A 12,042-nucleotide genomic window follows, 5' to 3' on the forward strand; every position below is an offset into this window, starting at 1 on the left:
AGCTTTGGCATTGCTGTCTCTAGGGATTGCTTTCAATTTGTATCATCCTACGGCAGGCTGTAAACCCGTCTGCTTCCTGTTGTCCAGGAGTTTAATGCAGACCTCAGAGCAGCAGCAGATTAGCAGCATGCATAAAGAAAAAGGTACTTGGGGACTGAAAGTCAGCCGCAGAGTCCTGTGGGGCTAGGACTTCAGGTAGTAACTTCAACATGTCAGTCTGGATTAGATGCAGGCTAGAGCTGGTTGCCAAACATAAAATGATTTTGTGGTAGAGGAGAAAGATGGTTTAGTTGTGTGCCTTTAGGATTTCCCAGCAGGACAAAAAGGTAAATGGAAAGTTCAGCTAGTGAAAATCAGGTCTGTTCTTTTTGACTGCCTTGCAGGTGTAGTGCTAATTAAAAATCATAATGTTCCAAGAACAGATTTTCTGCATTCTTCAGATAAATTGCTCTGGAAGTGAGGACTTCTGTTTTGTTTTGTGAATTAAAAAAAATAAAGATGTGAAGAACTAAAATGCAGCAGGCCTGTTTTTTTTTCCTTTTTGTGTAATTTTAAGGTAGTGAACAGTTAATCTGTTAAACTCTTTTGCAAGAAAGTGGTGTGCAAAGTATGGTAAAATTGGAAAATAAATACTGCTAAACCTATAGACCATTTAGCAATGAAAGAATTAACAGTACTAACTGGTAGGAATAAAATGTTGATAAAAGGTTCACCTAAATCTCCTGAATAACCAGCGGACTTCATTAGTTGGATGTGTGGAGTGGCAATTGAATGGCAACTCTGCCAGCAGATGATGAGATTGGTTACACTTTTAATTTCTCTTTGAAAAAGGAATAAGATTCCTCTTTGGAAAAGAAATAAGGAGCCTAGCAGAGGTCTGCCATTGGGGCTGAATGGAATGGAGTTTGTCCACGCATTTTGTTTTGTGTAAGGCTGCTTGCGTAGCCTTATGCCACATGTCAGAGGAGGATAATGTTTGGGCACTATCCATTTCAGGCAATGCTTTGAGATCTTTTATCTGAAAAAATGAGAATAAATGTCAGCTAATTTGTAGTTACTCCTTGGAAGCAACTAGTGCTAGCTCCTGGCAGAAGTGGCCAAGTCATATGCTAACTTCAAGTGAGGATCAAAACTGGATCTGTTACTTACCAGTAGAATAATGAGTAATGTTGCCTTCAGAAACTTCCAGGAACCTGGGCTGATAAATTCTTGTTTTATTTGACAGTGTTTCTGAGGACCAGAGGAGTAAAAATGCATGTACCACCACTCCTCTTCCCTCCCCACATACAAGCTAAATTTTATCTTTGCGAATGCAGTGTTCAATTCCTGACTTTTTCACCTCAGGAAGGCATTCTGTACATCTATAAAGTTTTCTGCGTTATTTGTTTTAGTCTATACTTGTCATTTTTCTGTAGTGTTACCATGAGTGTGAGTAGATTGTAAACATGCTCATTTAACTTGAGCAATTTCATACTCAAGTATTCAGCATTTTAATATTCTACTATCTTTTTTTTTTCTTTCATAACTACTTACTTTAACCTTCTGATTTTCGTAGTTTAAGCACTTAAAAAGTATGAGTATAAAAACATAGCTAAACTTATCCAATATAAAGGCAGTGAGCTGGATTGTTTCCAGGTGTACTTACATAGCTCATTTTCCTTTTGAATTATTTTTGCTAGATGCTTTCTTCAGTGAGTTTGTAGCTGTCTTGTGAGGTCAGTTGGATTTTTCTTTCCCCAGTTACAAATATGAACAGTTATGCTTTGTCCTTCTGATGTAGGCCAGCGGAATGCAAAGTTTGCATTTAAAAGTAAAAAATCTGAAGACTTTTCCTTTTAGCCAGTATGTTTTTCAAGAACATGTGTTCAATACCTGTTTTATAAAGTGTGTGACTGACATTCCAAAATTATTTCCTCAAACAGAAGTCTTGCTTTCTGCCCTTGGGTATCAAGCACAGGCCTCATCAAAGGTCAGAAAATATTCTCAAAACAGTTTAGCTTCTTAGCAATTCAAATAAGAATTTGTAATCCTTCGTGTTAAATATTAATACTAGTCATATCATAAGCCTTCTTGCATCTCAAGGGACAGCAAGATTACTGGGTCAAAAAGATGTGTTTTCTTGCTTGCAGGCATTATACCTTTATAAAAGCTTCAGCTGAAGTGAGTCTCGCATATCTATTGACATTTCTTCAAGGAATGCTCCCCCCACCCCGAGTTTATGTACTTATAGCAAAGATTTTGGCACCCACAATTTTTGGCCAGTGTAAAATGTTTAGGAAAGTGATCATGAATATATTTTGACAAAACAGAAATTTTCATTCTTCTAATGGGAAAGGTATTTAAATTATCTTGGGTTTTGTGCAACTTTCGGCAAAAGATGTTCTTGGTTTCAGTATTTTTCCACTTCTGTTTAACATGAAGGGGCAATAGTATATACAGCTTAATTTAATTTTCACTTTCAATATATGAAGATGTTTGGGTCTTTGTTTCAGTACTGTTAGCTTTCACCGCATTTTTCCATAATAAGAGTTAAGAAAGCAATCAAAAATTTTATTCATGCTATAAAAAACTATTAGCCTTAGTTTACTTTTTCTGCACATATCAGTCTAGTGGAGGGTTTTATTGGTTAGTAAACCAATGTGTCTTGATTGGCAGTTACATAATTGCATTGCAAGTTAAGGTGTATGGTAGCAATCTACAAATGCAGCTGCAGTTACTGATCGATTTATCTGCTGAATAATATAGCCTGTTTCCTGATTGCTAATAATATGCTTATCTATTTTATGTTTGTGTATCTTTTTCCTATTAGATAAGATTTGTGTGGCTACTGTAGAATTGTATTAGGAAAAGCCATGTGGGTTTAAGAAACTGGTATCTTACCCACTTGGTTTGTTTAGACAAGTCAAAACTGCTGAGCTCTTGTGAAAACAGGACCTGCTGCAGAAATTCTATCTTGAGTATGAATGCTGATGTAGAACTGTGAAAAGTGGCTAAAAAGTTCCTGCTTTCTAGAGGCTTGTGTGGGTTTTCTGTGTCAACAAGTGTTGTCCAAGATTATAAGCAGGGTAAATAACTCTGTGGTCTTCAAGGGTATGATCAGAGGTTTTTGAGACCTTTCAGGGCAGCTGAAGCCTTGGGACTCATCTGAGTTTGCAAAGTCGTCTGTGGTAGATCAGATGAGGGCCATTGAAGTTAATGTTGTGTTATACTGCCGTTTATTGCCTAGGGCAATGTTCCAACTGTTAATCATAACTACAGCTTCAATTGCACAGAAGTTGTATCTATCCTAACACTTGCAACAAAACAACAGGTGTGTACAAACAAAAACTATGCTGCCTCATTCACATGCTTAACTGACCCTTATTACAAATGTAACTACTGCTATCAGCACCTCCCCATAGCAACACTATGGAAGTTGTCATCCCATGTGCTTCCCAGGGGGTGATGGGGAGGTATCTGCACTGATTGCCATCAGGTGTCACTCATCTGGGAATAATCTAACTGATGAGGACCAGAAGCACAGCTTCTCTTTGCAAAGACTGGAGGTAGAGTCCTCCCTTCTTGCTGCTCAGCAGTCAGCAACACCAGCATCTTCAGAGGAGCTTCCCCAGTACGGGTTTCCTGTGATGGGCTGGTTGGATGGCTTGCTCAATAGGATATTTTTTGCTAGACCCTGTTGTTACATAGTTTTGACTATGGACTTCACAGCTCAGTTGTTAGTTTTCTCTGTAGTCATCTTACAGCCACAGTTCAGGCATTTATGTTTCGCAGTTCAAGTGCACATGAAGGCTGTGCAAACTCCACCGCAGATGTTAGACTTGCATGCAACATCAGTATCTAGTCCAGTCATCATGTGAGAAGCACTGGTATGTATTTTGTATTACAACAGCTGGTGTGTTTGCAGCCTGTCATGTAAGATGGAATATATATGCTACCTAGCAGCCTCTGTATGCGAGAGGTGACAAGATAAGTATCTTCACTGGAAAGTGGCTAGTGATCCATAAATTGAAAATGATTGCTGCAAATCTGAGCTGTGTGTCATTTACAGTGATGGTTTAAGAGCTGTTGACACTGTCTTGCTGCAGAAGTCTCCCACAATTTTTGAAGCTGATCTTAACGAAAGCAGGCATCTAGTTCGTCTGCTTTATTTTTTCTTTTTAGGTCAGTATTTTATATACACTAAGAACAAATGTTAGAAAACTGATGTTTTACATTGAATTAGTCTTTTGTTAATTATAAACAGTGTCGAAGGCAAGTGTGCTCTGGAAGCTTGCTGCTTATAGTCATAGTTTTAGTATAGGTCTGGGATAGGGCTTGGGCTTTTCCATAAGAACAGAGACCCTTGTGTCACTGGATCCTTTTATCCAGCTGCTCTGTGTGGCATTCTTTGGATGCTCTTTATGCTTCCAGTTAAGGTTTTTCTTGGTGTTTTTTGTCAGCACTGTGTTTTTAGCCATAAGCAGATTTTCTTTGCACCTGCCAGGTGTAAACTAAGTCTCCAGGAAATGTCGGTAGTGTGTAGAACATTGATAGTGTAAATGTCACATGCCACCACATCTCAGTGCAGGAACTAATTCTTCAGATATCATTGTGAATCTCGGTCTCTGCCTAGCTCCTTGACCTGCGTGTTTCTTTCAGTTCCTTACTGGAAACCTTCCTTTTCCTTTCCTGCCATCCCTGTTAGCTGAGGAACCACAGGCGCATTTAAAATATGGGGTTGGAAGGCATTTCAGTAGAGTGTCTGATCCAAGCCCTAGCCCTGCGTAGGGAAGAACCGACTGACTTTCTGACCAGGTTGTTCAGGGTGGAAACATTCATGTCCAAAATCTGTGTTGTCCTGCTCAAAAACTTGCATTCCTATCTGTCTCATAGCATAAATAAGTTGTAACTTGCTGATACCTCTCTCGCTGGGACAGAGAAGCACCTCTACCTTCTTATTCCCTGCTGCATTTTGAGATAAAAGGGCTGGGCCCATTGCAGTGAGTATGAGAGAGCTCTTCCATAAAACTGCATATTGCTGTGATAGTTGCATTAAGAGTGATACATGTGTTGCTTTTTAATTAAATGATCTGGCTGATGTGGTGTTTCAGTTGTTATAGTTTGATATGCTGATTGCATGCTGGGACTGAAGCAGTGTGAAATAAAAATATAGAAGGAGATAAAATACTGTAGCTAGTTGAATTAGATGTACTGAAACTCTTTTCTGAAAGAGCAATAAAAATGGAGGCAATGGCAAACTTCATGAAAAACTTGTTAGCCAGACAAGCCTTGCAAGTGTCAGAAGGATTTACTTGTCTCTGGGTGAAACCTCTGTGCCTACACACTTCTGGGCTGTGTGAGATCGTTGAGTGGCTAAAATAAGGTTTTATTCCTTTCTTCAGAATGAATTTATAAGTTATTCTTAAAGGTACAAAATCTGTAACATTTATGCCAAGATAACAGAGAATTAAATGAAGAGACAGCTAATTTTGCTTTTAATGTGAAAGTATGTGATATCTGTAAATAGTGTTTGTGTAATTGTAGTCATTCATTTCTAGTCATCTGAAATGCATTGACTGAATTACAGTTCTTTTACTGTTCTTCTCCAGTTCTTGAGCCAAAACGTTTAGAGTCATAAATACATTACTACTTTATTGCTTGAACTTTACATTCCTTACTGATCTGCTTTTTCTTTTTAGGTGTCTTGGCTTTTTAATCCAACCAGAAGTGAAATAACAAGTCTAGATAGTGGAAATATAGATGACATTTTAAGTGAGTACTTTGAATGTTTTTATTCTCTACAGTCACTTATCTGTGTGAAACTTACAATGTTATTAAATGAATATGCATACTCTAGATTTGAATGTATGAATTTCAAATGGCATAGAAGTATTAAGTTAGTACATTGTCATTTCAATGAGGATTTGAAGTGTCTAAGTAGAATACCTGGCATCTTGTTTGCAGATGGGAATGCTTGATTACATAACCAAAAGCTGTCAGTAGCTCGTTTTACAAGTTCCCTCAAAAATAGCAACAACTGAAACCTGTGGTGATGGGCCTTAAAGTATCTTGCTTGTTCAGCTGTGCTTTTCTCAAGTTAAGCATTATCATGATTCTGCTCAAAAGAGATACTAGAGTGCAACTTCTGACTTTCAGTGCCTCAATTTTAAATTCAAAATTACCTTTTGTCTCATGGAGCTATTAGTTCTTTCATGTCTTAGCACCTTAATATGTTAACAGTTTTAATGTCCATTATGTTAATAAAGTCAATAAAATGCGTGACTGAAGGCCTCTTTCATCATTTTCCCATTTGATATAGGCTGTATTTCGGATAATATTTACCCTACAGTTTTCTAGCAACCAGAATAAGCTGTATGCTAAATAATCTAGAATATTTGCTTTTATAGTTTTGTGCATATTTTTATAATCTCAGATAAAGGCACTGAGAAGTTTGCTTCACAATATGACATTGGATTTTTTTCTTTTTCTTTCCTCTCAGACAATGCAGATGTTGCTTTAGTTAATTTTTATGCTGATTGGTAAGTTGTGCAAGTTGTTTGGTTTTTTTTTTTCCTATGTTTAAATGTCTGTTTTTTTGAGAACTGTCATGTTTGACTCTAGTTTTCTAATTGAAAATACAGTGGCATGTTGCTTTCAAGCTAGTTCTTTCCCGGGTTTGTTTTACGTCCTGATTACTTTGCCTTCTGTTCTACCATCTTTGGTTTTGTTCAGGGCTCCTATCAGGAAAAAGGCTTCTATAGTAGTATGGAATAACATGCTATGCAACTGATTATTTTCTCTTTTTTGTTTGTTTGTTTTATTTTTCCTCTGAGCAAAATACAGTTCATTAACTCTTTTTTCCTTAACATAGGGTAGTCTAAAATACCCCTATTTTTCTGTTTTCTTCTGTGTTGGTCCCATGCATGTGTGCTTGAAAGACTTGAAATTACATTAAAAATTGATACCTTCTCTAATCTGGAAGACCTTCCAAGTGGAGAACAAGAGAAGTTATAATGGAGTGATGAAATCTAGGAACTGGAAAAGGAAAGAATTTGAGGCCAGATTGGTTAAACACTGTAAAAAGACATACTTGGAGAGAAATATTTACTTGAAATTACTGTTTTTAAACTTGCATGTTACATTGCTCAAATTCATTTAAGCACCATACCCTTTTTTATTATGTAAAAAATCATTTTTAGATGTTCTTTTCTGGTCCACCTTTAATATTTTTAAAATAATAAAAAAACACATAAATAAAATAAAAGAACAACAAAGAAATTGGGAAAGTATTCTGAAAAAATAAAATTTAACATGCAAATTAGCATAGAAAATGAAGTTAGAAAATAAATAATTTTGTCTTCCTTGATTCAAGTAATCTTGACTGTAAATAGCTTTATAAAGTAAAACAATATATAAATCAAAGTACTATACTTTAAATATTCCTCTCCCTGCTGTTTTGCTTTGTTAGCATAAAATGTTGGCCTTCAACATCAAAGGTCATGTAGATGGTTAGACTTCTGATTCCTTTCACCTCTTTCACATCCCACTATACATCTAAGACTGTAGGTTTGTGTGGCCTAGAAATAGTAAGCACCCAGAGCTTTACATGATAATTCAACTGGTAGCAGGCTATTTTTAATTGTCTGTTGTTTTTTTTTAAGTGATTTTGAAAAATTCATACCCTGTCTTTTTGTATAGAATGACATTCTCAGTAAAGATGTTTTTAATGCCTTCGTTTAAACTTTGCATAAAGATAGACATTACATCAATCTAAATCAGTTTAATAACCTTTGTATATATCTCTGTCATTTTATAGACAAATTTTATGTTCAGTTAGTTTGCATCTGTTCATTTTCTGCCACAGATTAAATTGATTCTAGGCACATTTAAACCAACAGAGTTGTTCTTTAGAGAGAGTGCATTGATTTACCAAAGTATTAATTTGAAATGTCTTTCTTTATAATGATAGTACAACTAAATAACTGATTAAGTAAGAAATTAGATCTAATTTCTTATCTGTTCTGTACAGAATTATGCTATAAAAGCTGCCTTTTAGAATAAGGAAATGAAACTTTTAAGGTGCTTATTTTCAGTTAGTGATCTGTAGATACCTGGTGGATCATGGACTACTTCAAAAAGTTTTATCAGAGATAACCAAAGAAAGCAAACCCATTGAGAGTAAATTTAATGCACTGAAATCTAGGGCCTATGTTGCCATTGTAAGATCATTTTTGGATTTTCCAGTAGATAAACTGTGGGAGGCAAAAACTCCCATGTTCAGATATTTTTGTGATAAAGGGAAGGTACTAATATTTTAAAACTTGATATAGCAAAGTAACAAGAATCCTTGTTTAGAGCATTATTAGGACAGCTCTTTCTGCAAATCTCCATTGTTGTTCAAATCCTCTGTAGCATAGGTTTGTTTTGAAATTAAAGAGTGGCATATGCTTGCAAGTTGATTCATATTATTATAGGCCATAGTTTTAAAAAATTACAGCCTTAGTTAAGATCATTACATGCAGGCATTCGGTAATAACCTCTCAATATAGTGCACTGCCAACCAATGATGTAACATCACCTTTGAATGAAAACAGATCAGTTTGCTGTTGTAGACACTGCTATAAGGGTGGAGAAGAACAATGGATAAGGAAGCCTCGGTAATAACCTCTCAATATAGTGCACTGCCAACCAATGATGTAACATCACCTTTGAATGAAAACAGACCAGTTTGCTGTTGTAGACACTGCTGTAAGGGTGGAGAAGAACAATGGATAAGGAAGCCATGTGTAAAATACACATGCCACATAAATGTGTAGCATACAGTTGTGCTGCTGAGAGTCAGGTGTCTTTCAGAAAATGGCCTTAAGACCTGTTTGTACTATGAAATCAAAACCTGCATTTCACTTGAATGCTTGCTTTTGTAGACATAACAGCATCCCCAGGCTATCACTGTGAGGTTTAAGGAGGGCTTCAGTTCAGGCTTTCTTGCAAGTCTGCTCTATGAGGTCTCATTCTGATAAGTTCTGCAGGTGCTATTATACATCTTCTATTTGTTTTGTGTTTGGAAGAATGGAACATAAAATAATAGATGTATTACTAATGGGCCTTTGCATCTTTACAATCCTACAGCCTTTTCCATGGGCAGAAAGAAAGGATTTGCTTCAAAATCTGGCATGAGTGGAAGAAGAAACCTATGAGATTCTATTTGTTCATAGTGTTGTAATAGGAGTCTGTTCAAATTCTACCAAACTTGAGCAATAATATAAGAAGCAATACTTATAACATCTATTATTGACCCTTAGAAAATTACTTCTGTGATATTTCATGAAGGCAATGGTGAATATTTGAATCTCAACAATCCAAGTAACTTTTTTACTATATTTTTTAAATTACTTCCCAGGGATAGTTCAGGTAGAAAAAACGAAGAACAGTCTTTCTGGATAGAATATATTTCCTAAAGGCTTATAATTGATTAATGGTGGGTTTTGCACAGATAATGCAGAGGGGCACATCTTGAGCTATATATTCTTTTAGAATGTTTGGGGTTTTTTTTCCCCATGCGAATTATTCAAGTTACTTTTGAACCTGTTTTTATCCAGCCAGTTAGTTGAATGATTGCAAGTAGATGTGCTTTTCCAATCGCTTTTCTTTCTTTTTTTCTTTTTCTGGGAAAGATGAAAATATTCCCTGAGTCATCAGTTAAAATATTTGAAATTATTATTTTGAAGTTATGATTTTGTGTCTGTCCACAGGTGCCGCTTCAGCCAAATGCTGCATCCTATTTTTGAGGAAGCTTCTAACGTAATTAAGGAAGAATATCCAGATAAGAATCAAGTGGTCTTTGCTAGAGTAGACTGTGATCAGCATTGTAAGTAAATCCCGATTTAGGTATTTGTGTGCTATCCTCCCATTATTTAGGCCAGAGTTGCTTGTAGACATCAATGAACCTCTTTTTTCAGGTTTGTCAGGGCAATTTCCAGTGTGGCTTTCTCATTGCATCCATAAACATATGTTTTTATCAGTTCAGGGGAAGAAAGGGCTGGGATTATAAATTGAATTGGCTTGTTGAGGTGTCGAGAAGCATTAGTGCAACAAATGGTGCGGGTCCTCACAACCAAGAAGAGGAAGGGGTAATCTTCCGTGGTCAGCATCAAGAATACGTTCCTCTCAGGCCTTCCTTCCAGCTAGGATTCATAGTGGACTGTAAGTTGCCTTCAACACACAACCAGGAGGGGATCAGAGGTTTCTGCTTTGCTATTTGTACAGATGCCAGTAAACGGTTGCCTATTTGGGTTTTCATTGTATGCAGAAATATGTGAAAATGATATGCCAGAATTTACTCATTAAGTGCTGGTGTTAATCCCTAAGATTGCTTTTTAACCCCATAATAAGTAAAATATCAGAAACATCTGCTGCACATTGAAAGACAAATGGATAGCACTAAGATTTTTATTATGTTGCTTTTTATAGTATAGGAGCTGTATTGTTTTATGCTTCTGGAAAAACAACATTTGCAGACATAATTTCTTTACAGTGGCTTCTGATTCCCAAAGAGTATTAACAGACAGAAATTCGTTTCTGATCAATACTGATTATAATATTTGGGCTTCACAAAACTGTTCATTTTTTAGAAGATTCACAGTTGAAAATTTGAGGAATCACTGTGCAGGGCTATTACTTTATCCCTGATACTTACCATTGACCTAATAGTTGTGTTTTAGTGTTCAGTTACAAAAAAGCATTCTCCACTGGCACCATTTTGGGCTCTATTTTGTATACATGCATATAGTTACCCAACAGTAAGGGCAGCTGTCTTGCAATCTTCAAAGAGATCTCAAACATAAAAACCAAACAAATGAACAAAACCCAACACAAAACGAAAAAACCCTGCAACTTTTAAGGGAGCAAACACTTTAACTCAGTATCACAAATGTAAAATAAACTGATTCTTCAAACTGTTGGGAGTGGCCAAGGAGATTCCATTTTATCCCTTCCTAAAGATCCACAAGACCAGTTCGTGACCACAGGAAATGCAAATGCCTTTGGGATTAAATCTTTGAATCACTGGGATATAGGACCCCCTTTATAGCCTCAGCTGGAAAAGCAGATGGGCAGTATCCCTGTAGGGTATGTGAGCAGCTTTGAAGCATTCAACTGCCGTCCTACATTGAAGTCATAAAGATGTGTTGGGGAAATGACTGGGTTTTCTGGTGGTTGGTTTGAATACTTGAAATATCTGGAATACCTTCCCAGGTCTCAAGTATTTAACTACATTTCAGCTTCTTTCTTTTTCACACCTGGTGTTCTTTTCTGCCTCCAATCATCAGTCTGTACGTTATGTGCTGGGCAGATGTTAACCAAAACCATAGCATTAAGTATTCCAATTTGTTATCGCTAAAACTCAGTTTTCAAGTAAGGTAATGAAATCCTTTGGAGGGGTATAATGAAAGCAAAGCCTGAGATACAGTCTTTGCTGAAGTTTTCTTACTCTTTTTTTTGTCTGTTCTGAGATCTATTGCAGGATCTACACAAATAAACTGCCCTCGATGAATTGTAGAAAATAAATGTAGTTGTAGAGCATGCATTCTGATCAGCTTTGTATCAGGTTATTAAACCAGTCTTTCTACATACTTGAAATGGCTTTTGTATGTCCTTCTGTGTGTACTCTTATCACTTTCATCAGTGATAGTTTCTCAGATTAACTTGAGTCAAGGTGAGGGAAGATTAAGGACGTTCATACTCTCAGTTTACTTGATTTCTATGGTTATTGATTCATCTTTCCATTGAGTCAAGACACTGACAATGAAACTTTCTATAAATTTCTCACAAAAGACTATAGTAAAACCAGTCTGTATTGTTGAGTTTTATGGTTAAGGTGTACATGACCAACTGAAGTCCCTATTCTATTTGCTGCAGCTTTACTTGCTCTGGGAACTTGGAGAGTCTTTGGGCTGCTGGATGGACAGTGTTTAGCCATGAGATGTTCTTGTGTTAGTAGTTATGTGCCTAAGAAGACTGCCCCCTCCCCAGTAGCTGAAATACTTCAGAAGCTTGTTGCTTAGT

General features: G+C 36.5%; 1 protein-coding gene across 2 annotated transcripts in view; it reads left to right on the forward strand.

The window, feature by feature from the left end:
• Positions 1–12,042, forward strand: part of ERP44 (endoplasmic reticulum protein 44) — a 49,092-nt gene that overhangs the window by 13,219 nt on the left and 23,831 nt on the right. For both annotated transcript variants that reach the window (XM_065667835.1, XM_065667836.1), the window contains exons 2-4: positions 5,679–5,751; positions 6,479–6,518; positions 9,732–9,847. In XM_065667835.1, coding sequence (XP_065523907.1) covers positions 5,679–5,751; positions 6,479–6,518; positions 9,732–9,847 — 229 coding nt within the window. The remainder of the gene's footprint in view (positions 1–5,678; positions 5,752–6,478; positions 6,519–9,731; positions 9,848–12,042) is intronic.

This window comes from Lathamus discolor, chromosome 2 (genome assembly GCF_037157495.1).
Source record: "Lathamus discolor isolate bLatDis1 chromosome 2, bLatDis1.hap1, whole genome shotgun sequence".
NCBI classification, from domain to species: domain Eukaryota; kingdom Metazoa; phylum Chordata; class Aves; order Psittaciformes; family Psittacidae; genus Lathamus; species Lathamus discolor.